Source organism: Paramisgurnus dabryanus, chromosome 1 (genome assembly GCF_030506205.2).
Source record: "Paramisgurnus dabryanus chromosome 1, PD_genome_1.1, whole genome shotgun sequence".
In the NCBI taxonomy this organism is placed as follows: Eukaryota; Metazoa; Chordata; class Actinopteri; order Cypriniformes; family Cobitidae; genus Paramisgurnus; species Paramisgurnus dabryanus.
This window is the reverse complement of record NC_133337.1, coordinates 14,859,423-14,885,802: the sequence shown is the minus strand read 5'-3', so window position 1 is coordinate 14,885,802 and position 26,380 is coordinate 14,859,423. Positions and strand designations below refer to the sequence as shown.

The following is a 26,380-nucleotide window of genomic DNA, read 5'->3' as shown; positions in this document are numbered from 1 at the left end:
AGATGAGGACTCTGGGCTGGACAGTGGGTGTTGTCTTGCATAAAAATTCCAGTCTGATTGAGAGATGTTTGTGGGGAAAGAACCACATGTTTATATTTCCTAAACCCCTGGGGCCAGTTGTTCAAAAGTAATTCATTTGAATTACGGTTATCGGATTAGATCAAAATTTCAAAATGGGTTCTTCAAAAAAAAATAATAAATAAAAATGGATTCTGAATTTGTATTGGATCACAAAATCGAATCTAGGTTTTGATCTCAAATCGTCACTTTGTGTTGTTCAAAACATTTTAGTAAGATTGGGATTTGCTTAATCCCAAAAAGTAGGATTATTCTGATTCCATCAGAAGGGTGGATATCAGGAACAAAAATGTAATAAAACTTCTAATAAAATTTTACTAAAACTTATAAACCTACAGTCTACAATACAACATTTCTATTATGTAATATTTATAAATATATCATTTGTTTGTTGAAATTTGGTTTAGTTTAATCCTCATAATAATAAAGTATTCAAAGTATAATATTGGGCTACCATTTAAACTTTAGCAATAGCAAACCAAAATATTTAACATTTAATTTTAACGAAAGTAATCCTTAACTTTATTTGACACTGTACAGTATATTCATTAAAATCACAATCATCAGAAACCAAACAGTCAAAGGTTTTAACCACCAATTCTCTATTATTGTGATTGGCCGAATAAAAAAAATTCAAACATCTTTTGTTTCAAACTTCATTAAGTTTATTTTGCAACGTTTGTATTTTTTATGTTCATCAGTGCAATTCTTGCCTAATAGGCTTCCAATGTAGTGCATTGCACAAGTTTCAAAATAATTTTCTGTGGTAATCAACAGCATTGATCACGCGTGCTAAATATAGACGTTAACTTCTATTGAACCCTGAACGTTTCTTTAATGAAGAATTTTAATGTCACAGATCAGGAATTAGGAATAAATTAAGTTCAGGTTCCACAGATATATGACACATATTCATTGGGGTGAGAAACCTGCATCATCTACATGTGACTCCATTATCAGCAAAAGGATGACCTTTTTATGACTTCATGGCGCCTATGCCTAAACAAGGACATCTAAGTTTATGAGAACCTGATCAGAGATGAAAGGTTATATATATATATAAAATAATATTTGATTTGATATCATTAAACCAGTGGTTGAGTCTGATGTCATGGGCAATCGCTTCCAGGTCCAACAGTGTGCTGTAAAACTACTAATAAATCACAATTCTAATATTTATTCCCAAACCAAAATTCCAGCTGTCCAGATTCATTTCTATGCCTTGCCTTGCCTAAAATATTCGTGCCTGTAACGTTGCGAGCCTGCGGGATGTGGTGCACGCTGTTAGTTTATAAAACCTTACCATAAATGTATGATATGAATAGCAGTCATAAACGGTTGTTGAGATTTTAGTCTCACGTGAAACAAGTGGGGACTATACTATTATGGGGACAGTGAGGCTCTATTCTATGGTTTTGAGTAAACTTGTACATTTAAAGGAAAGCCTTTGGCTTGAGTTGCATGGGATGACGTTTTGATAAAGGTGGACATACCAAATATTAAGTGAAAAGTGGATTTAAACAGTATGACACACATTATCTTATATTTATCAGAACCACCATTATGAAATAAAAGAGATTTTTCTTGCCACCACTGTTTATATAAATAAATGTTATTTTTATTGTTTACAAATGATATCTTCCTTGATGTACAGTAAAGCATTTGAAAGAAACTTAAGTGACAAAATAATTGGTTGTTGTAAAAATGCAACTTGAGGGCCACTTTTTATATAAATTATTTATATATACTGTAAATTATTTCCCACAATTAATATTGAAATATTTGATTTGTGTCAGTCTATATTTATATTATCATTGTTTTCTAAATGTATTTGATAAATCCTACTTTAGAAATAGGGATAAAAAGAACCATGCACAAAATGTATCTGAAACAAAAATACAATTTTAAAAGCAAAGTTTCCGTATCTGTTATTTACATTAAAATCAACCCATACAAAATATCCACAGTGAAACATCTGTCTCTTAGGATGAACAGATGAATGTGTATTGCAATATCATCAGTGATGACAAGCTGGCACAGCAGTCCTGGTGTGGCATGCTGTTCTCTTTTTCTTTTGCTCCTCCTCCTTTTTTCTCTTTATCCCTCATTCACGGCTGAATGATTAATCCCAGTGTATGCTGTGTTCAGACTCACGTACTCGCTCTCTGCCTTTCTCTAACCCACATTCACACATCCGTGCTTATATTTGACAACGATAACAGACAAATGCAAGAGCAGCGCTTACTCAGCATCCCTTTTATTCAAATGTGACTGTATAAAGTTGCCATCTTTCAGAGTTACTCGTAATAAATCATTAAAACAAGGTCCACTATGACCAAACGTATAAAGGGTACATTTGTCTGTTTGTCATTTATCCTATCAATAACTTTCAGTACTATCTATTTTAACAGTCAGCCAGAACACCCTACCGACTGCCTAGCAACCACACTGAACACCCTAGCAACCACTTAGAACATCTCAGCAATAACAAATGCCTAGGAGATGCTTACTAACAACTTAGAAAATCATAGCAACCACAATGCCCGCAAATTTCAAGCTTTACATCTATTTGCAACTTTTTTGTTTACTTGAAAATAAAAATTTCCTATTGCATTTTTCTTTATCTACAGTGCACAGAACAAATTTGGTAATGTCCGAGTCACATTAGCTCACATTTGTTCAAAGAAGAATGAATAAGCTGGGTGGAGTTAAAGACGGGTTAGAGATGAACTGGAAGACAAACATTTAGGTGGACGTGCAACTTTTCACATTCACTAGATGGGGCTTGGTTAAGTTCCTACTTTTTTCGATCTGACAGACATTCAGCTTCACAAGGAGCAAGTGTGTGCATCAGTAAACCTATACCAGTGCCTGAATGTCATCCAACAACCATCCCTGGAGTCCCGAGTGAGTGAATCAAGTGAGGTTTATGAAGCGTGCTAACAGATCCAAATGAACATTTGATGCCACAGCACTTTTAATACGACGTACAGTTGTTGTTACCACAGTGACCCAAGTAAAGCTGACCTAAAACATGCACCGGATAACAAAACAAAAAAAATGCAGAAGTGAACACGAACCGATTAAAAATGTAGATGTTACAGTCTTTTTAAAACAGTGGAAATACCAATGTTTGCAAAGTATGAATATGTTCATGTGTGACCTGGACATCTGACCACAAAAGCTTTATTGTGCTTTTGCAATTAACAAGAAGTAATGTCAAACATGATTGCAAAAAGGCTAATTTAAATGCATACACACGTTCAAGACTTATTTTTAAAATAATTTTGTTAAGACAGACAGAGTAATAACATCAAAAGTGAATGTGTCAGTTTGTTACATGTCTTTCAGAGAAAATTTCCTTTGCCGTTATGTCACTGAAATGGACAGAAAACCAAAGAAGAAAAACAAGTGCTGCATTTGCCAAATGGTTACATCACTGTCACAAGATTACTGGCAGTGTTGTGCCACACATGGCGTGCCAGTATTTCTGATTTAAGAAATTTTGAAACAAATTGATGAGACAGTTTGTGATGAAAAAAAAACACACAATAATGTCTTATGTGGATAAACTGGCTTTATAATAATTACATTTTAAGTAGTAGCCTACTTTCTGATCAGCCTACTTTCTGGTTGCTAGGGCACTGCGACATGGTTTCTAAGGTGTTCTGCATAGTGCTTAAAGGCATAGTTCACCAAAAAATTTGTATTTTGTCATCATTTACTCAATTTATCATTTACATCATGTTTTTCAAAACCAGTGTGCATTTATTTTTTGCCGTTGAACTCAAAAGAAGATATTTTGATAAATAATTCTAACCATACAATTGATGGTAGGCTACCCATTGACTTCCATAGTAGGAAAAACCACTTAAGTCATTTATAAAAATATCATTTTGTTTTTAACAGAAAAAAAGAAACTATAGATACAGATTAAGAGGTAATTGCCCTCAGATGGTGTTAACCAAAATTAGGGTTGTGTAGTTAATGTAGTCGTGCCTCAGCAAAGAGACAACAAAGTAAATTTGCTTTGCAGTGAGGTGAACAAATCACATGACAGTATTTTCCAGACAAAGCAAATACAAAACCAAATGAAACCTAGAGGTCACAATGAGTTCATCGGGACCATTTGCAATATTAACAAACTGTTTGAGGAAATCCCATCAGTATCGGTCATGAGCTTTAGATCTGTTCCTTGTTGTTGTTATAAGTTGCCAAAGTTGCAACATGTTGTAACATTTTGGTTTTCATAAACACCTTAACTACAACACGATGAGGACACTACAGTATGTGCAAATGCTCTGCCTGAAACATCCTGTTTCTCGCTTTTCACTAGGCATGTACTTTTTACAGTCGTTGACCTCACACAGCCTTTTGCACTTTCAATGAGTTTTAACAGTACCCCTAAATCTTGGGTAACCTATATCTTGAGTATGTTTGGGGAAGTTGAAGCTTCATGCCAGCCCGTTTCTCTAGTTCAACTGATCGCCTTGCTAACCTTGTACCCAGCCAGTTTACCCTTAACCCTAATCTTGTTACCAACTCAGAAAGAGGAATAGATCACTTCCTATACTGTACTTGTCACGTCAGGCTGTTGCCGGTTGGCTATAGGTCATCAGTCATGTCATGTTTTTCAGCAGGACATTTTCAGCGGATTAAGACTGTCAGTCAAATGTCATCAGGAGCAGGCCAACCAAAGATTGGGGAGGATGTTCTGCAGGAGGGTTTGTGCTTTGTTCTTGACCCTAGATCCCATTACGACCCTGACCCCATCCAGATTAGCTTCTTTTCAGCGCTGCACCATCAGCCAAGCACGTTGCTCACATACTCGAACAGAAACTCAATCCTGTGTCCAGGTATGCAAATTGTGTACGTGACGCTTTCACATAGACACTAAGAGATGCCAACCAACCTACATGCACCAAATCAAGCAAAAACCCAAACTAATGCTGCCTATACAGACAAGCAGACAGACAGATGCAGATACAGAATGGAGCAGGGATGAAATGATAGACAAATATCATAGATAATGTTAGACATTTTAAGCTGATACAGAATGAGAAATCACTGACTGATTTGTACTTAATTACTTGGCATAATGTTCAAAGTACTTGATGGTTATTGTCTTTATCCTTGATCAAAGTGTGCATTTACATTCCTGTATTTGAATATACAAACTCATATTAAAAAGGGGTCAATTGCTTTATGCATGCAATGCCAGATTCAGGGTTGAGTTGCGGGGCGAGACGAAAAGTTTGTAAATTAGGATAATTTTAACTTTAATCCAAAGATCTTGGCTGTGGATGAGCAGCAACAAACACTGTTAAACAGCATAAACTAAGAGCATTTTAAGCTTTACTGAGAGTCCTCACATATACACAAATAAAAACCCACATACATATATTTAATAAAAAAAATGTAAATGGAGCTATTTGGCTTGCAATTTAGTTCAGGTATGCAAACATAAGAAGGTAAAATTGTGGAGAACAGAAAAATTAGACTAAATATTTAACTTAATAGACATAATTTTAAAAGAGATTCATAGACATAAATTTCTTCTAGTAGGTGTGCAAGAAAGCAGTCCATTCATTTCCTAATTTGTAACTTAGCTTAAAAGCATCTGCATCTTGCTACTGACTTAGCCTCGTGACTGAAAGATACAAGTAAACACAGACAGAAAGCATAGGAAAAATACAGGTGAATGACCATATATGGTCTTACACTCACACAGCATCATAAAGATGACAGTGTGTGCACGTGCAGGGAGTATAATATAGAGGAAATGTCATAGGGAATTAAAAGAGCTCATGTGTGTCAAATATGTTGTCTGGAGGTGAAAGATAGTCTGTCTGGTCAGGTCATCATAGGATACGGTTTAGACAATAATTTGTCTTCAAGCCAGTGGTCATACGGAACAAATCCTCTCACTAAAAGAAAGCAAAAAAAAAAAAACATATATGCAGACATGTAAAACTTTCAGGATATTTTGTAAAAAAATCCTTAACTTATGTTGTGGGTGATGAACAATGTAGTTATATCATATTGTTACTTACGGAACAATTCAGTGAGTCATTCTCCTGAACTTGCTGACTCACTCAGCCACGAGCCTTACGTCTTTGTTCTGTGTCCCTTTACCATCTTTCATTATAACGAAAACACTGACCTCTAGTGGACGATACATGTAAGTGCTTATTTTAGCCACAATATGCAGATAATAAGATTTAAATCTCTATGTAAATGCTTTACTGCAACTAAAATGCAAACTGTGAAATGGTAAAAAGTTTCTAAAACTACTCACCATACTGAGATTTGGTGATGTCATTATCATCATCATCAAAATGGACATAACTAATACGTCATCATGGACCAATCACCGGAGCTAGTTTTGTACCTGGTTCATCAAATGGTTTACTGTAACCAATATCTGAAAACAAACAGACATTCGGTTTTAATTGTCATCATGCGCTAAAACATTTGATAATAATAAAATACAAAACATTTTTCTATACGTAAGTAACTTTGACAGTAACTATTGCAAAATACATTTGATAGGTGCTGCTGTATTTTATCTGAAACATTTAACATTTTATCTTTCTTCCTTAAATATTATGCATTTTGACACCATAATAATAGACTGGTTTTCTGTACTATTTCTTTGTAATGTTTTATTTGTACTATTAAATTCATTTTTTTTTCACTGCACAATATAAAACGACTTTTAAAAGAATATTTTTAATTATATTTTAAATTATTCGCTTATAGGCCCCCTTCGGCAGTATAACTCTCTGTAAAAATGGTAAACACATTTTCAAACTGAATTAAGTGCATTTTTATCCAAGTGTTCCATAGTGCAGATCAGAAGAACTATGGGTATGGGTGTTTCCCTTACCTCACAACTTCTTTATCAATAGATGGCGCTAGTAGCCAACGACCAGCTAAGGCAGGGGTGTCAAACTCAAGGCCCGCGGGCCAAATCCGGCCCGCCCCCTCATTTCATCTGGCCCGCGAGAGTTTACAAATTATGTTAATTATGTGGCCCGCGAGAGTTTACAGATTATTTTATTGTTATTATAAATTTTATTTTTGCAAGTTATTTCCTATATAGATTTTTTTAGCAGCCACCAAAACTAATTTTTGTCCCGCCAAAGTCTTTTTTGTAATGTAATTATAGTGATAATGTTGATGATTGCATGAGAGTTTGACACCCCTGAGCTAAGAGATGAGAAGGAATGCACAGCTTAGATGGTCATCCTGTAGTTTCTGCTTTAAGAAACTGATGGTTGTGCTCCTGTTTTAAATACACAACAGATACAGCGATGCTGCTAGACAAGAATGAGTCACATGTACACCTACAACCAATAAAATCATTGAATTGACCATGTATGACCAAATAAATTAACACATGAACACAGTTGGTGTGATTTTACCTATTCAAATAATATTGCACTTTTTCTGAAGTAACTTTTCTCACCCATACTCTCAGTTAACCCAAGGGTCCTCTAATGTGAATTTCATTTTAATTACATTATGTAAAACATTCTTTTTACACTATGTAAAAATGCTGTGTAATGATTTTCACGTATATCCAAAAAGCCTGTAAAAACGTTATATTATTTGTAATATAAAATACTGTGAAATCTCTTATTTACCATAAAAAGATAGTGAAAAAAGTTTATTTATCACATAAAAATGCTGCACTTTTATTTATAACTTTATAATAAACAAAGTTTGACAGGTGTGTTGAATTCTCAGTGTGAGACAGTGGTTCTTTTCCATTCACCTAAATAACAACAAATAGGCCTTTATGTTTTTTACACATTTCTGTATGTTTTATAATTCTGTGAGCCTAAGCCGAACATCCTGGTTTCTCATTTTAGAAGGAGACATTTTTTTAATGCATGTTCTTTATTATTAGTTTGAAGATCTCTGCAAGCATACCGTATGGACGGGCCTGACGTTATGCCCCGCCCACTATGATGATATAGTTAATGTATAAATAGCGTATTTATTAAAGTATTGTTTGTTGTTTTGATGATTTAATATAACTACAAACATGATTAATAATTAAAGTAGTTTGTTTTATTGATTTTAATACAACCATTATTATGCTTGGTTCCGTTGATTGACATCTGTGAGGCAGCAATTAGCAAGTTTTGTCTTTCTCAGTGTGTGAGTTGTTTGTGGTGGTTCAGTCGTTGTTTTTCAATATTTTTGTAATAAAAATAACAGTTTAAACAAAACTGTTTACTTTACAAGAGGCCAATCATCATCCTGCAACTAGCATCTTAAAAGGTAAGACCGTTTGTTACGCCCGTCGCTGCTGCGGTGCGTGACATCTTGTTTTTTGTATGTGGAGGCTTGATAGGGTTGTGGTCATACTGTATGTTGTGCAGTTGTTTGTTGATGTTGTATGACCACTGATAAAAGTTCATGTCTGTCTTTTGTCTGGTTTTAGTTGAGCACCGAGGGTTGGTTTCTCCTTAGCATTGTTTTAACTTGTAAATCTGCAACAGATTTATTACGTTTTTGGCTGTAATTTCCGTGTGTTTTACCCTATTTTTTACAGTCTATGGTTTTATTTATTTATTTTTACAAACAAATAACATTGAAATGGCATGATTATATGAAGACTGGTAGTTTGTTTTAGACTTTTCCACTTTATTTTTGACGTAAATGTGGGCGCCGCCATCTTTGAAGTCTTTTGTGTGAGACTTCCGGTGAGCCACTAAAGGAAATGGTAGTGGTATTGCGAGTGACACAAGTGTGCAGTTTTGACTGGCTAGTTAATGCTTATAATGAAATCCAGAAAGACTGGCATAATTTGTGTAGTTAGGGTTTGCCAGCCCAGAATAGCATGTACAGTAAATCTGTACAAAACACATTGTTTCACCATAATGCATGCATGCACCCAAGCTGAATGTGGATGTGGCACACTTGCTCCCATGATCTGTATGCACACATCCATCCAGTAAAACCACTTTATAGTAACTGCCAGTAAACAATAATAAAATAATTTTTGTCTTGCACAAAAAAGGAAATGTGTCACATCACTTACTTCCATGTTTTAAAAAAGGTGGATAAGAAATATGTAGGCCTCTACCCTGGACACAGTTGTGTATACATCACTGCTTTAACTTAACAGAATGAAATGCTTATGCCATTTTGTGGATATTGTCTCTTAATTGTCTGTAACATTTGTTCCTTTAGCTTGATGGTAGAGCATTGCATAGACGCGCAAGAGGTTGTGTGTTCAAACCTAGGAAACACATACTAATTAAAGATCGCTTAAAGGTGCAATGTTTAAACTTTAGCAGGATCTATTGACAGAAATAGCCTGGATAACACTAGAACAGTCTCATAGAGAATGAGACGTAGTCTGGGAACCCTATGCTAATTTTCTCGTATTTGAGGCGTGGTTTACGAATGCCCAGAGCCGTTTATTGGGTGCTACGAATGTCTATCAAATGTGTACGTAACTCATAGCTAATCGTTTCAATTATATCAGATGACATTTGTAGAGCGACATAAATTCAAACATCAACAACTGTTATCGGGTACGTGTGCGCACAGCAGAAATCTGTGCAACTAAACCGATAGCTATATATTGATATTGAAAAGCAACACAACTTAGTGGCACTGTGACAACCACAGTAGGTAGGCTAAAGGCATAATGATAATATGATATTAATAAATACCACTTACCATCTATAAGTTAAGTGGACTTCTTCGACGACGAAGCCTAGCAGGTTGGTCCTATAAAACTCCGTGGCTATCATGTCTTGCCGTATCCAAACATCCTTCTTGGATATGAAATTGTTTAACGCCAAAAGTAGCTTTTTAAAAAAAAAAAAAAACTTGCGCTCAAAACTACTTCTAAGAACACTATCTAAGGCTGCATTGAAAAGTAACTTCGCGTCTGCTGCCGTGTTGGATAAACAAAACTGCTTCGGTGTGTTGCATAAACGTCGTCATCATCTTGCTGCCCCCTCCCCATTCTGTGATTGGTTCCCTATTTCAGGGGAAAAATTGGTCCATAGTTTCCAAGCTAGACTTGCAGCGTAAATAAATTTGCAAAAGCAAGGCATCATGGGGAAACCCAGGCTATGAAAGAAATGCAATTTAATATACACAACTATTTTTCAGAGTTGTATAAAGACTTGAATGACACACAATGAACCGTTATTATTAACCGTATTTATTACTTTAGAATTAGGGATGCACCAGAAGGCTGAAGTCGAATATAATGAAACACTCTAGGCCGAACTGTGCGTTCATATCAGATGCGAATGAAGCAAATAAATCACGGTATTCACGCTTAGTTGGACTCTTGAACATTTTGAACTCACTTTATTTGTGTGTTGTCTCAGACGGCTACTCAGTGGCGGCTACTGTAGCTTCTTTTTGTTTTTCAAAAGGGAGGGGTGAGCAGTGGACTAAGCCTTGGTTTCAATTCACAACCTTACCCCTAGATGTCGCTTAAATCTACAAAGAACCTTAAAAGAATCTGCCTAATGCGTAGATGTAATAATACAAAATGTCTTCAAAATTGTGTTTTGGCTTTCTGCGGCTGCACTGTGAGAAATCTGGCTCAACAAAGAAGCAGGCATAGAAAGTTTACAGTTTGGAGTTGAGCCAGTTTATTGATCTACATCTCGTCACCTGAAAAAAAATTATGATTGGTGATGTTTGAAGAATTTTAATAAAAATTTTTTTTTTAAATTTTAATATAATATTTTGTGTTGCAATGAATTTTCAGTAAAGCCTGTTTGCAACAAAAAGACCTATAAAAATAAAAATGCCTTAATGAATAATGAAATATTCAAATTCCTCCAGCAGGACAGTAACATATTCTGGGTGCAAGGATTTGCAAGTGAGTATTTTTATTTATATATTATATATTATTATATATAATATATATTATATATTATTTTTTATATTTATAATCCGTTACAATTTGTGTAATAGCTATAAGCGCATATCACTTGCAATGGTAATGATGAAACTTGAATGAACTGCAAAGTTTGTGCCAAATGAATGGAAATCAACTGTTATTGTCAAGTCAGATAAGCTTTTTTTTTTAATAAACAATGTCAAAATTGTGATCACTTCAAATTTGGTGACATAGAATAGCACCCCTCTTATCAGTTTTTTAATAAACAGGAAAAATGAATTTGAAATGACAAACTGTGTTTTCCTACTTTCGTTTTTATGTACACCACATCATTTTAGAAATTCATCCTTTTACAAAAACAAGAACTCTGAGCAACCTACATTCTTTTTTGACACTTTAAACTACACACGTCTCTATGAAATTCTTTTCAATGCAATATTTTAGAACACATTACAAAACCAGTTATAGCAGATATGGACACCCGCACATTTATTATGACAAAAATAAAACAAACGGATCAAAATAAAATGATGCACTACCCAACAAATACATCTTGATAAAAAGTTAAATACTTTCAACCCAAATATTAAACACATTGATGAGATGATCTGATACAGTTATTTAACATGATACACAATCTTTAGCTTAAAATCTGAATTTTGTGTATGTTTTTTAGCATATTTTTCTCTTCATTGGATGACATAATATTATGTGAATTACAGGTTTAAGATATGTTGAGATTCAAATTAACAATATGATCAGCATGACTAAAGATAGTGCAGCAATATGCTTTTCAAATAAATTCAGTAGAAAATTTCCTTGTGTTAGAGCAGGACTGTAAAAAGTTCAATCTCACGCTTCAAATGTGAGGACGCATCAATGGACTCCACCGTCCATAACACAATAAGAGCATGATTAAAGACTATTTAGTTGTGATCTAGATGTGAGTGTTTCATGTTTTTAAGCTGTTCACAGTATGTTCAGAAATGTTTTTTGATAAACGTATGGGTCATTGGTTCTTGAGGCGGGTCATAACAGGGTTAATGAAGGAGAAGTTGTTGAACATGCTCTGGTCCACACTGTTGATAAGGGTACGGTCTGCAGCGGAAAGTCGGGGCTTCTCGTTTATAAACTCCTTATCAAAGTTACTGCAGTCACTGGGTGAAGCCTGTAAATAGAGAGGCGAAATGTGAGTCACTCTTATATAGTGAGCTGTCCACAGTCCACCAAAATAGTCATGTTATTAAGGGACTGATGTGAAATACTGTACTGTACTAATGTTCAAAGGATACTTGATTCACAACTGATGGCAATGACTACGTTTACATGTACACCAATAATGCGATAATGATGAACTCACATTGTTACTGGCCACTTTATTTACGTTAAGGGTTTTTGCACACCAAAGTTTTTTAACGCGGCTGAAAAGGCCTGGAGGACGCTGAATCCCAGCTGTTTTTTCAGTTGAGCACCAGCTTTCTTCAGCTATCTTTTTGTTTCTATCTTTCTTTTTGTTTATCAGTCATTGTACGATGTGCCGGTTGGTTGTTATATTTGTCTCGCCCCTCCTCCACTGTGATTGGATGGCCGTGTGAGAACTGACATAGACGAGCTGAGCTTTTCACCCAAAGTTGAATCATTTTCAACTCTCTGCGCTCAGCGCTGAGCGCGGAAAAACCGCTGAGCACTGCTTTCAGCACAGAAAAAACACCAGCTGCTGGCTTTTTTGAAAAACGCAGTACTTTCATTGGAAACAATTGAAAACATATGCCGACTGCGGGCTTAAAAGCTTTGGTGTGCACGCCCCCTAAATGACAAACACCTTTCTTATGGACGTATTTCATTATTCGTGCCGTGATGAAGACAAAAATATTATGAAAATGCCTGTGACGGTTTTATATGCTGCTTTCACATTGTTTGCGCGGTTTCTGGATGAATGCAAGACTGCTGACATCGAGTTGTTTTGACAGAGTTCGGGAAAAATTCCTAATGTCAAGTTTACTATGAATTCACGCTTAAGCCCACAGTATAGTTTCGTGTACGTGAACGTCTAACACACAGCCTTACATGGCATAGTTTTATTTGACTTGAACGTCTAGTTGTCGACGCATGCGCATTGTGATAAAATGCATCTTCTAGGGGAGTGGTTCCTAAACTATTTCAGCGTGCCCCCCCCCCCCTAAACGATGCATTCCTTCGCGGCCCCCCAAAGAAAGTTATACAAAAAAGTAGTGCTTCTGGTTAGTAGCCTTATTTTTTTTGTTTTAATTACACAGAATTCATGATAAATTAATGTATTTCATAAAATGTCATAAAACTGGGGCCCCCTGGCACCATCTGGGGGCCCCGGCCCCCAGTTTGAAAACCATTGTCCTAGGGTACATACTATACAGTCCCGTTTTTACGCATATGCGAGGGTACACATACCGCACGCACATACTATTCTGCTGACGAAATTTGTGTTATGTGCACTGTATGTGGACCCTCGCATATGCATAAAAATGAGACTGTATACTTCTACCTTTAAGGTGCAAGACAGAAACGCATGCACACTGCAGTTAGTGCGGTATAGATGGGATTATAGTGTTTACATTGCTGTGCATTGCCAAAACTGACAAGCGGAAATTTAGAATGGACAAACTGACTAAATTAACCTTTAACAGATTAACAATGTTGCTGAACAAATGACACACATCTTTAATGAGCATAATGCAGATATAATGCACAATTATTAGGGTAGTCCATTGGATAGTAGTACATTTTTAATAGACAACAACTTCTGCTGTAACTTATTAGCATAATTTATGTGACTTTAAAATCAATATCGCTGTTGTCTGCCTGGTGGATGGATTTTTTCAAACTTGTTGCACTGCATTCTGGGATTGATAAAAAGCGATTATAATCTTACCACAGTGGGCTTGAAGGGTGGTTCCACCTGCCGATTCTCCAGTGCATTCCAGTCTGTGTCTCTGAAGAAAGCATGCTGCCGTATAATTCCTTTAACACCTAGCCTGCGCTCCGGTTCCCTCACGAATAACTAGCACCAGGCACAAAAGCAATAGGTGTTATGAGAATAAAAAAATCATCAATGGGGTCCACATAATGCTGTGTTCACATCACCAACAACTTTGTCGCAGTTAGGTCACTAGTGGGTATTTCCACTACTGGTTGCTTAGTAAAGTTTATGAATGACATTCACTAATGCCATTCAATTATGGCTAAAAGTGGATAAAGTTTTATTGCCGCTAAATACATTTTGGAGGGAAAAGACTACAAATGGAATAAATAAGTGTTTGAAATTTCAAAGATTATGGGGGTCCCCTAGCTAAGCCCCTGGCCAGGTCCCTTCATCAATACAGGGTCGCTGTGATTTCACAAAGTTAGATATAATGGATCAACGTTTTAATCAAAGAAACCCCATAATACCCTTAACTCAAACCATAACCATTTTTTACCCCTCAAATAAGTGTGAAATAATAGTTTAAAAATAATTTTTAACAGCCCAACCCAATCCTAAATACATCTGTCAGTTCCTCCAGAAAACAGCGTGAGGCGCACTTGAACGTTTACATTTATTTCAGACAGAAATCTTGAGAAGACTTTTCGTGAAATTTGGACATATAATTGACAGTATCACTTTGTGGCAGCACAGCATGAAATGTTTTAATTCATCTAGTATTATAATTTTGATCCAAACCAGGGGAACCCCTAATTTGATTAGGGGACCACCCCAGCCCCTTCAATTTGAACACTGGAGTCAATACTCAATACACTAAAAAAGTTTACTATGAATAAACTATTTACAAAGCGTGAAAAATTGCTTAAATACATTTTGTTGCTTAAATAAACCACAGCAAGGATCCTTCTCTCTTCCACCTTTTTGTCTCTGCAGAAATTGAGAGGAGAAGGATTACATGAGCCCATCGTCTTTGCTCCTATTGGCTACAGAAAATCACTGTTTATTTGCATAAACTTGTTTTGCGTTGCTGGACACACCTCTTTCGGTCACCAGTGCTAGCTGTCGCTTGTGCCACTTGTAGTGTGAACGGGGCATTACACATTTGTTACATTTGAAGAACTAAGCTGTAAATTACCTACGTAAGCACCTGAGATGTTCTTCAAAAAATCAAATCGATAGCAAATTATAGTAAATCATGCATTTGCAATTTGGTGAGGTTCACATTAAATAGGTTTACCTTAACAAGAATGTCCCGTGCATCTTTGGTCAGCCAGCGTGGGTAGCAAGGGTCATCTGTACGAATCGACTGAAACAACTCTTCTTCATCGTTTCCGTGGAAGGGGGATTGACCGATCAGCATCTCATAAAGAAGGACACCAAATGACCACCAATCTACAGAGGTTCCATATTTCTGCCCGAGCAAAATCTGGGAATAACAAGCGATGGTTATGATGAGGTATAAATTCTAAGTGCTAAAGAACTAGTAATGAAAGCGTTATTGATAGAGATGCTGACCTCAGGAGCGATGTAGTCTGGTGTTCCACAAAAAGTGCATGTTCTAGCTTCTCCAAACATGTTCTCTTTACACATGCCAAAATCTGCTATCTTGATGTGGCCTTCAGTGTCCAGCAAGACGTTATCCAACTTAAGATCTCTGCAGAAAGCACACATGTAGACATGAGGTTCCTCAACACACTTATATTATGCCTCCCAATACGGCTACTTATGACCATAAACACACATTGTGATTGTTTACAAGCAAATTACTTCTTGTATTTCAGATTTTCTTGATTCTTATGATATGAATTTCATTATACAGTTGAATTTATTAATTGAGTGAACCATCACTTATGTAATTTATTAATAAAGTGTTGCATCATTAAACTCCTCCTTCTTGCAATGAGTTATACTGTATCAGTTAATATCAGCTGTTAAAGGAGCGGTGAATCAAGGCCTCAATTTTAACTTGAGCTTTTGTTATATATAAGGTCACCGTACTTGAACGAACATCATGTAACTTTCAACTGAAATCGTTGTTGTTACTGAAATATCAACTGTTATTGACATCAACGCTAGGATCTGGAATGCCCCAAGTTTGGAATGCACCAAGCTCACTGGTTCGCGCCAACCAGATATCAACCATTATTACCATGTTGTTTACAGTAATTTCTAGTCCCGTCACGTTTAAGATTTGTTGTTTGCTACTTCACCCATACGCACTGTCATTTATATGATCATATCTTGGAAATATATGGGTTAATCCCTCCGGCTGCCATTTTTTCCACGTTGAAGTTTTCAAAACAACTCCCCACATGTAATGACAAAGGATTAAAAGCTAGATTACTACGAAAAACTGCACTGGGCGTTTACTTCCAAGTCTTCAATGCAGCCTGCCCATCAAAACAGAGCGTTTCTTGAGCCAGGGTACAAACAATTACTTATTGCTTTGATGTTTTTGACATCATAAGTAGACCTCAGACATAAAAATGCCCTTTTCAATTTAAATTGTGCATGGATCTGCATGTCAATGTTGATTTTTTTTTTTTAGCAAAATAGTTGTCCATACTGGTACGATTATAATATTTGTTGTTCTGAATTGGGCTACTTTTATACTGTTTCTGCAGGTTGATGTTTTTCTGCGTGTTAGAGATGAAAGGTTTTGGTTTATTAGTTGTTGCTATTTGGGCTGTGTCTTGCTTTTGGAGTCATTTTAAATAGCCATTGGGGTAGTTTTGTTGCGCGGATCTGTCAACCCTGACAAGACAATGATGAAGCTAAAGCCCAAAAGAACGCTGGTTAATAAAGGTTTAATTTGTCCATTTTATACAAGCAAGTTTGTATTTGTAAAATTTTTGTTGAGTTTTAAAGGGACAATAAGTAGGATTTTCCCCCATCTAGTGGTGAAATTTTATTTTGCATTCAAACGAATAGTGCTCTCTAGCGCCTCACTTTTCCAAATGCGTGTTGCAACTACGGTAGCCATTATGTAATCACTGATCTCGTTGTCCGTTTCAGCTGGTTCATGTGTTCTGAACGAAAACGCGTTGTGGAAACGCGTTGGTAGGCTAGTGTTTTTTGTCCCTCTCTGCTATTATAGTTTATCAATAAGGCGGAACGACATGGAAGCCTCCTTGGACTTACCCGTTCAATGTAAGGAAAGAGAAGAAATTCTAAGCTTACAAAGAAAAGTCAGATCATTGGTCTTTAGAGGTCATTTGACACCAATGAGGACACATATTTATTAATAAAGACGTTGATTTTGATTAATAAAACATATAAAATCCTACTTACACTCCCTTTAATAAAAATAGTAATGAAACACAAACTAATCATCTGTTTAAAGTAAAGAGGAAGTCCAGGTTTTTATTACTGTAACAACGCATGTATATCACTGGCTTATTATTTTGATAACAACAAATTCTCATCAAGTTCTAAAATTAATTAAAGTAAAAAAAAATCGCCCGATTAATCGATTATGAAATGAATCGTAAGTTACAGCCCTACTGCGATTTAAGGGAACCACACATTTTAATCCATAATGTGCGAATTCGAATATATTATAGTGTATCGTTTCCACTGTAATGCGTACCTGTACACAATGCCTTTAGAATGTAGAAATTGCAGCCCACAGATGATCTCTGCAGCGTAAAACCTATCATGAAGTGAAAAGAAGAGAGGAGGTGGAAGATATTGAAAAACAGAAGAAAGAAGAGTGGGCACTGAGCCTCTGCTTTAAAAAAAAATCATCTGTGTGGAGGTTCAAATGAGTCTCACGTGGCCCGTGGGATGTCAAATCGGTGGCAGGTCTGGATGTGAAACATTAGGTCGCCCCCATTTAGGTACTCCATCACAAAGAAAAGATTTTCCTTCAGAGACCAACACAAAAATAGATCAATTCAAACCAGCAAAACAACAGAACTTCTATATTGTATGTGAAAGTGAACAACTTCGTGTGTATTAGGTGTGGCCACACATTTTACCTTGGTCTGGAATGTGCAGTAGAGGTGTGTAAGGAAAGGGTGTTCCCAGGCCAGAGATAACACCCTCCTCTCCACCATAGTGCATTCAACATCATCATCCATCAGAACCACATCTTTTTTTAAAGCCTTCACTGCAAAGAACTGTCCAGTACCCTTCAACTCCGCAAGAAACACCTACAAACACACAATATCTGTTCAGATATATTCTTTCTTGGGACCACAAGAGCAGTTTAGTTTTTTCCTACCTTTCCAAAGCTACCCTTGCCCAGCATCTTATTTAGAGTGAAGTTGTCAAAGGTGAACTTGTGGTGCTCTTTGCGTGGGGTGGCGTACAATGGCTCAGTCACTTCTGTGAGACTTAGCTTGCGGCCTTCAGTCGGGGTTTCCCATGCAATACCTTGCTGCTCTATAGGCATAAAAGGACAGCTTTACTTTAGAGGCTTTGTTTGAAAACCTAGCAAGCTGCCCACCTAGGCAACTTTTCAAATGTCAGGCACACAGTAGATATGGCTGTTTTGAACACTGAGCAGCAAACTTATGCTGAGTTACATTACAGAAATGATTTGTTATTAAATTCTATGTTGTTTCCACGGTTGGGTAAAATATATACAAACCTATCCAATGGGTGTAAAGTAATCTATGGTGGGTTGTTTTACCCAAAATGCCGTTTTTATCAATCAATAGTTAGGTCTAATATGACTAAGTGTATTGTAGATTAACTCATGATTTTGATGTCAGGTTTAAAGGGATAGTTTGGCCAAAAATGATATTAAACCCATGATTTACTCACCCCCAAGCTGTCCGAGTTGCATATATCCATCGTTTTTCAGACAAACACATTTTCGGATATTTTAGAAAATGTTTTAGATCTTTCAGTTGATTAAATGTAATGTTACGGGGTCCACGACCTTCAAGTCCAAAAAAAGTGCGTCCATCCTTCACAAATTAAATCCAAACGGCCCAGGATGATAAACAAAGGTCTTCTAAAGGTAAATCCGCGCGGTGTTGTTGTAGAAATATCCATATTTAAAACTTTATTAATGTAAATAACTACCTTCCGGTAGCGCCGCCATCTTAGTCGCGTCCGCATTCAGGATGAGAGCTTACGGAGGCTACTCTGCTGCTGCTCTGTGCCCCGCCCTCCGAATTTGTCATACGTCACTAAGAAAAGTGCATACAATATGCTAATACTCTCTCCTGAATAAAGAGGAGTCTAAGATGGCGGCGCTACCGGAAGGTTTTTATTTACGTTAATAAAGTTTTAAATATGGATATTTCTACAACAACACCGTGCGGATTACCCTCAGAAGACCTTTGTTTATCATCCTGGAGCCGTTTGGATTTAATTTGTGAAGGATGGACGCACAAATTTTGGACTTGAAGGTCATGGGCTATGGGTGGACCCCGTAACATTACATTTAATCAACTGAAAGATCTAAAACATTTTCTAAAATATCCGAAAATGTGTTTGTCTGAAAAACCGATGGACATATGCAACTCGGACAGCTTGGGGGTGAGTAAATCATGGGTTTAATATCATTTTTGGCCGAACTATCCCTTTAATAGTGGGTGGGAAATATGTTGTTTTATTGGGATTTTTAGCAAGTGAATTTAGACATGCAAACATGGCTGTCTAATGGTGTGATTTCTCAAGAAGAACTTTGATTTTACTCATGGGTTGACAAAACCCAATATTTCTTAGTGTAGGATTTCAAGAGTATATATGTTTTTGTAATGTTGCAGTATGCATACCTTTGCGTGGTAGGGCAGGCGCAGGTGAAAGAGGAGATATTGGTAACTGGCCTGAAGGCTCTGTGGTGACCCCTACCTGACCTATGGTCAACGGCCCTTCACGCCCAACAGTTTCTGTACTTTGGGAGCTACGAGCCTGATATAGAAAAAAAACACATACACACACTGTGAATTTGTACACGATTATGCAACCTGTACCACGTAATAATTTGTGTCACTCAGATAAGTAGCATATTATGTTGAGTTGTTGTGCACGTAATAAGCAAAGATTACTACATAAACCTGTGCCTCACTTTGGTAAATGATGCAGCTTGCGTGCTTTCTCTGACCTGTTGAGTGCTCTCAATCATAGCCAGAGCTTCTGCCATTAGCTTCTGGTTGACGCCACAAAGGTTAGCAACTTTTTTCTTACATTTATGGTGAACGTTCATCCCACACTCTGCAAGTAGAACATAGCTCAAGTCAGAACTAAAAAACGGGATGTTATCAGTTCATACTTTTACATTTAAAAATATAGATGCCATATATATATATATGGTTGCACAATAAATCACCTTCACATTTAAGGCCCTGACGTGCAAGACCCCACAACAAGGTCCCGCAGTGCTCGCAGAATGTTGGACTCTTGTAGTTGTAAACTTTAAACCTATGTGGCATGTCAATCTTAAAGCGCTCCTTGTGGATCTGAAACACATACACAGATTTAACTTCTTGAACACACACACGTTGTCTAGTACAGGAATTGCTAAAAGAGGAAGTGGGGAGAAGAATGATTCACTTTTTTAGTATTTCTTAATAAACTTTCGTCAGAAAGTTACTTAAGCTTTACTGAATCCATAAATAGCATATAGTTACACAAAGAGTACAAAGGTCTCTTATTTGAAACACGGCCACCAAAGATCCTACTGTAAACTGAGTAAGGCAGATACTCTATCTGTAGATTATAAATGTTTTGGTAAATAAATTTATAAATGTTTTGGTAAATTGGTGTTCTTACTGTATTAAGGGCCATTCATGCTTTAACAAAAAACATATTGTTAACTCCAACGATAACTATATTAGCGTCCACACCAATGGACGATAACAGTGACTTTTTTCATTCGCTTGCATATGCCGCAGTACTAGCGCAAATAATTTAACTTTAACTCATTGCCCGCCAGCATTTTTTGTGATTTTCACAAAAGTTTCACAGAATGCCTTCCTGGAAAATTTCTAAAACTTCTAAAAATATATAAACATACAAATATATCAAATGAAAGTACAGACCCTCTGCTTTGAAATAAACAATAAACAAACAAAACGGAAAAAAGTTTCATCCTATCTACATTTTTTTTCTCTGTTTATAAACTCTTAGGGGGCATGCACACCAAAGCTTTTACGCCCGCAGCCAGTGCATGTTTTCAATTGTTTCCAATTGTTTTCAATGGAAGCTAGGCGTTTTTTTTAATAAGCCAGCAGCTTCAGGGTAGGGTTGCCGCGGTGACAGAATTTTCCTACCGGTTAATCAGCGCGTCACAAACCAGGTAATCCCGGTATCAACGGGTGGGAGGGGCTTATAAATGCGCATGGAGACGTGCACATTTTACTTTAACTTTTGAATTACGCAACTGTTAAAATGCAGTGCTTGCGTACGCTACGTTAAATTGCGTATGAATTTGCGTGCAATGCGAGTGCAACAGATGGTAATTAATTGCTTGAGTCAATGTGAGCAGGTAATTCTCACAGAACCCGCCAGTCCCAAGCAGAGCAATCGGCTACTTCTCCATAAAGCGCTGCTTGAATGATGGGTTTATTATTTTTCTTGATGATAAACACAACAACAAAACGATCTCGCTTATATTAAACATCATGTATATTATAACAAAAACGAGTAAGCACTCGGCTTCTGCTATCGTCTGGTCAGTCATCTCGTCTCGCACACTCTGATAAGAATAAATGAAATCTGACACCTGCTGCTCTGTGACGTGACGCGTGTTCAGCTCTGCTGAATTCAGGCACCAGACACATTCAGTTGTTAGTGTGTTTCCTCTCTCTAACGAAACTAAATGATTTAATTACACGAAAATATCAAAACGACGATGAAAGACGGTGTCGCGGTGGGCAAGTGATATAACCGGTGAGAGGCTAAAGCACCGGTAATCACCGTTTCACCGACTATCGCGGCAAGCCTACTTCAGGGCCGAGAGTTGAAAAATATTCAACTTTGGGTGAAAAGCTCCACCACTCGTAAATGTCAGTTCTCACACGGCCGTCCGATCACATGGGAGAAGGGGCAGGACCTTACCACAGCAACCAACCAGCTCACAGCTGAAGTATCACAGCTACCAAAGCGCACAGCTAAAGGAAGCTGACACTCAGCTGAAAAACAGCTGGCATTCAGTGTCCTCCAGACGTTTTTAGCTGCGTTTAAAAGTTTTGGTGTGCACAACCCCTTAAATATGCACATTTTTCTAAAAAAAAAAAAAATATTTTTTAGCAAAAAGCTGAAATAATTGCATTTTTGTGAAGAAATTTTGTTAGAGATCAGATTCAGAATGATTATGAAAACATACAAGGTGTGTAAAATTAATAAATAATTTTTTGCTTCTGTTTTTTATAAATTGGGTAAGAGCAATAATCACGGTATTACAGATTACCATAAAAACTTATCAGGAACACGTTTTTTTTTTCATGCAAATGTTTTCTCTTAATTGACGAGATAACTTGTCAATGGTGGGGAATGAGTTAATGGCATTAACTAATATTGTAGATTTCGTTTTAATAAAAACTTTTGCAGTTGTACTTGTTTACATGTGAATGTGTAAATGTGCTGTTCTTGCTTTTACAACAAGCTGGGTTTTGTGTATCTCTAAACAGTGAATCTAGTTTGTAATCTATACATTTTATCTTTTGGCATAGTCAGTGTAGTACAATAAAAACATTACATAGTCAATTCTGCAACTGCATTAGATATCTGAGGTAATTTTACATTATGGGCCTCAGCGATGTGCTTCTTCACAGTGTCATCTGTCATTTTAAATATATTCGCAATCTAAATTTGAATGGATTTGTTTGGCTGTCAATGGTTTATCGTACATCAATTGAGAAAAAAAAATTAAAACCGATCTAAGTGATTCCAACGATATCATTCGTTGTATCCTTATTGATATAGTTGTGAACTCTTTCATCTTTTCCCTTCATTTAAAAGGATTTTTAATAGTTATCGTTACTATCCATAGTTTGAACGTCCCTCTTCACTGAAATTACTAAATTTTTTCATGGTAGTTCAACAAAACTATAATGTGGTTAGGGCTGCATGATTATGACAAAAAAAATCATAATTGACGATTATTCGCCTTGATGTTGTAACGAATGGCTAAAGGACGTGTCAACTTAACAATTTTAAAATCTTTGATTCACCACTGTATTTGGTGCCCAAACATACTGCCAAAATACATAGAAATGAGCACAAATGGATGGCTTTAACTGAGGCTTTTGGTGATTATGTAATTGTTTCACACGTAATTGTGTAAAAGTTTGGATAGACCCCAGGTCTCCCACGACTGCATAAAATTGGAAAGATTTTCTTGACAGATTTTGGTTTAGTAAGATTCCAAAGTGAAAATGAAAAGCTAATATGTGACGTAAATGTAGTTACCATGGTTTCTTTACTGTTTATAGCTGAGCCTGTGCATTTGGCGATGACTTTGTCAATACACTTTTTGTGGATGGCAGCATTGCATTCTGTTAAAATAAAGAGAAGTTAGTCCTGACACTGCTTTAGTGGAAATACATTGGAAGCTTTTTTTGGGAAGTGCAAGGTAATGAGGATGTGGAAAAATGACTTACGTCGACACTGATATCCTTGTTTATTCAGGCCCCTGGAAACGGAGAATAAAACATGAAGAAAATATTCATAATGTACTGTCCATGCACTAAATAACTTTGTTATCAAAGTTATGTCATAGTTAAAACAACATAATGAAGAAATTATCATTTGTGCTGTCTTAATAAATGTTTTTTGTATTCTGTGAATCAAAATGAAAAATATCCAATAATATAATAGGCAGATTTTCTATTATCCAAACTAATTTGCTTTAGAGTGGACAGTACCAGACAAACTCCTTGCAGACAGAGCAGAAGGTCGGCTGAGGGAAGAAGGTGGCGGTAAACTCGTGACATTTGACCACATGAACTTTAGCTTGTTTGATCGCACCCCGTCTTTGATGCAGGGCGAACATCCCATCTTTATCCCGGTCACTCTCTCCATCTCCTTCACCATGACCTATAGCATCTAAGAACAAATAGACACCCACATAGAAAGATCAATAGCCATTTATGCAGTCTATGATGCCTGGTGCATGTGCTTTGAAATTTTTACTTCATTTCTGTCTATTTTTGTATTACCCATTAAGCGTGAAGAATGAAAAATGCCATATTTAGAATAGACAGAATTAGTTTATAAACAAAGAAAACACTCACCACTCCTCTCTAAAAAATACCGCGCTTCCATTAATAAGCGACCCTGTGGCTTCAGTTCCACCTGTAGCACACAAAGTCTTATTAAATTATTCAGAACAAGCTATTTTATTCATTTTGTATCCATAATTTGTTCATTTTTTAATTTGACATGTAGCCTAAAGTTTTACAAAGTAGGCAATTTTTCAATGTAAAGCTAAATTATAAAGGGCACAATCATTTTTGCTCAAACATTATTTGTGTACTCAACTGAACTTTATTTTTTTATAACCTTATCATTATCTGTGCCATATTTTACCTGACCTGTTTGTCTACCAGTAACCTTTTTGCCAGTGGCGGTGGCGGAGTGGCAATCGGGAGAGTCGGGACTTTTCCCGGTGGGCCGGTAGTGTTTTAAGGCTGCGAGGGCTGGTCTGATAATAGCTGTGCTTTCATTCTTTAGTCATGCACTCCGGCCACACTAAAACCTATTTATCATATATTTAATATGCTTCAGCGCTCAAAATGTATCTGGCCGCACCGCTCTCTCTATCAAGCCCGTCTCCCCTGGCCTGGAGTTCTATCAGCCAATCAAAAAATATAGAAAGAGGCTACACAATAGCCAATCAGAACATAGGACTGTTGTATCTGGGTAAGATTTAACGCAACAACCAATAAAAAAGCATAGCCTCGCACACCCACAGAGGAATGGAGCTCCGAGCATCACTTTGAGCAGCACAGAGTAAGTCTGATCTCCTGTTTTAATGTTACAACAAATGCACAACTTTGACACAAACAATGACAACTTGACTGCTGTTAGAGAATGTTTCCCAGATAATCAGCATCAGTTTTCCACGAGTGTCTGTAACTTAGCCAACAGTTTACAGCCTGTTCACTGACAACACCTGCTCAGAACACGTAAGTTAGTTTAAGCCTCGTTATATTTTCGTTATCATACGATGACTGACATTTTGTCACATAAAATATCTCTCTCCTATAGGCTTAATCATTTTATAAGCAACTGCTTTGCAACAAAAGTAAGCTATAGCTTACCTAAAACTAGGGAACTGTTGACTTTAAGATCTTTTAAATAATATTACACTTGGTATTTCATGTTGTTTTGCAGTCATTTTATTGTAATTTTAGATTTCAGCATTTGCTTATTTACAGCGAACCATTTTCTTTTTTTTTTTTTTTTGACCACAGAGGGCTGGTGGTCTATGAAATTTCCTGGTAGATTTTTGGGTCCCACTCCGCCCCTGCTTTTTGCTCATAGACAGTTTATCAGACGCATGCATGTTCGCAGTTATGCGTCTGGATGAAACTTGACTTCTGATCTCTGTTTGTCTCTGGTATGGCTATTTTACAATTTTTTGTGTTATGGTTTTAACACATAACGTGTTATTTTAACACAGTAGGTGTTATTGTTTTAAAAGTAACACAAAATGTGTTGTTCCAATAAGAACAAAAAGATGTGTGTATTCTGTGACAACGCATTCAGTAAACTAACCTGTGTTGTTTTTAACATATCCGTTAAAGAGGGCAGCCGATCTGTAGTTAAATTTGTATTTTGCACAGTAATGTTAGTCCAATGCAGTTTTTGATACGTTTGATACATTTTGCTTGTTATCAGTAATAAACTTTTTTCCGGAAATTACGTTTGTTCCAGGAAAGCATTTGTTTATGTTTTTACTGCTGAAACCACCTATATTACGAGGGGTTGAGGTTCGAACCAAAGTCCCTTTAGGGAAGTTGCACAACCAGGCGGCCATCTTTGCAACGCCTCAAGGTTTATTTAGTTATTTCATTCCTATACTTGAAAGGGGAAAGACAGATATTTCTAAAATTACATGCTGAAGTCACAATTAAACAATATATTTCTGACCAACAATTAAACTTGATATAAACTACTTTTGTTTCTCAGGCTCAAATTGCACTATAAACACCTCTGTTCAAAGTATTAACCTTTATTACTTCAGTGTCTGCGCATGCGCACAAGTTTGCAAGCCCCCAGAGAAACATCAGTCATTTTCGATTGATGATTGGTTCTTATAACTGGAAGGCGGGACTTATGTTGCCAGAGTGGCCATAATGAGCATTGCATTATCCCTGTACAGTCTAAAAACAGATGGTTCTATATAGCACCAAAAGTGGTTCTTTGCTCGTAATCATAGAAGAACCATTTTTACTGCCATATAGTACCGGTAAAGCACCAGTGAAGCACCTGTGTAGAACCATTTAGTGCCATATAGTACCGGTAAAGCACCAGTGAAGCACCTGTGT

The 26,380-nt window shown here is 36.7% G+C and overlaps 1 protein-coding gene and 1 long non-coding RNA gene across 6 annotated transcripts in view; both read right to left on the bottom strand.

Moving 5' to 3' along the window:
• Positions 1-2,929: 2,929 nt before the first annotated feature.
• On the bottom strand, positions 2,930-6,585 carry LOC135750582 (uncharacterized). Its single transcript, XR_010532758.2, has 3 exons — positions 6,377-6,585; positions 6,132-6,243; positions 2,930-6,005 (listed from the first exon to the last, which is right to left on the bottom strand). It is a non-coding gene; the product is annotated as an uncharacterized lncRNA (long non-coding RNA).
• Positions 6,586-11,160: 4,575 nt separating this feature from the next.
• Positions 11,161-26,380, bottom strand: part of prkcq (protein kinase C, theta) — a 32,330-nt gene continuing 17,110 nt past the window's right edge. For 3 of the 5 annotated variants that reach the window (XM_065274682.2, XM_065274683.2, XM_065274685.2), the window contains exons 4-18: positions 24,122-24,182; positions 23,753-23,933; positions 23,489-23,520; positions 23,298-23,383; positions 20,215-20,344; positions 19,954-20,099; positions 19,661-19,796; positions 18,154-18,314; positions 17,909-18,082; positions 17,703-17,794; positions 17,518-17,580; positions 15,444-15,582; positions 15,166-15,354; positions 13,878-14,006; positions 11,161-12,137 (exon numbers count right to left, since the gene is read on the bottom strand). In XM_065274682.2, coding sequence (XP_065130754.1) covers positions 11,979-12,137; positions 13,878-14,006; positions 15,166-15,354; positions 15,444-15,582; positions 17,518-17,580; positions 17,703-17,794; positions 17,909-18,082; positions 18,154-18,314; positions 19,661-19,796; positions 19,954-20,099; positions 20,215-20,344; positions 23,298-23,383; positions 23,489-23,520; positions 23,753-23,933; positions 24,122-24,182 — 1,878 coding nt within the window. In that variant the 3' untranslated portion in view covers positions 11,161-11,978. The remainder of the gene's footprint in view (positions 12,138-13,877; positions 14,007-15,165; positions 15,355-15,443; positions 15,583-17,517; positions 17,581-17,702; positions 17,795-17,908; positions 18,083-18,153; positions 18,315-19,660; positions 19,797-19,953; positions 20,100-20,214; positions 20,345-23,297; positions 23,384-23,488; positions 23,521-23,752; positions 23,934-24,121; positions 24,183-26,380) is intronic. The other 2 variants (XM_065274686.2, XM_065274687.2) reach the window with 2 other exon arrangements.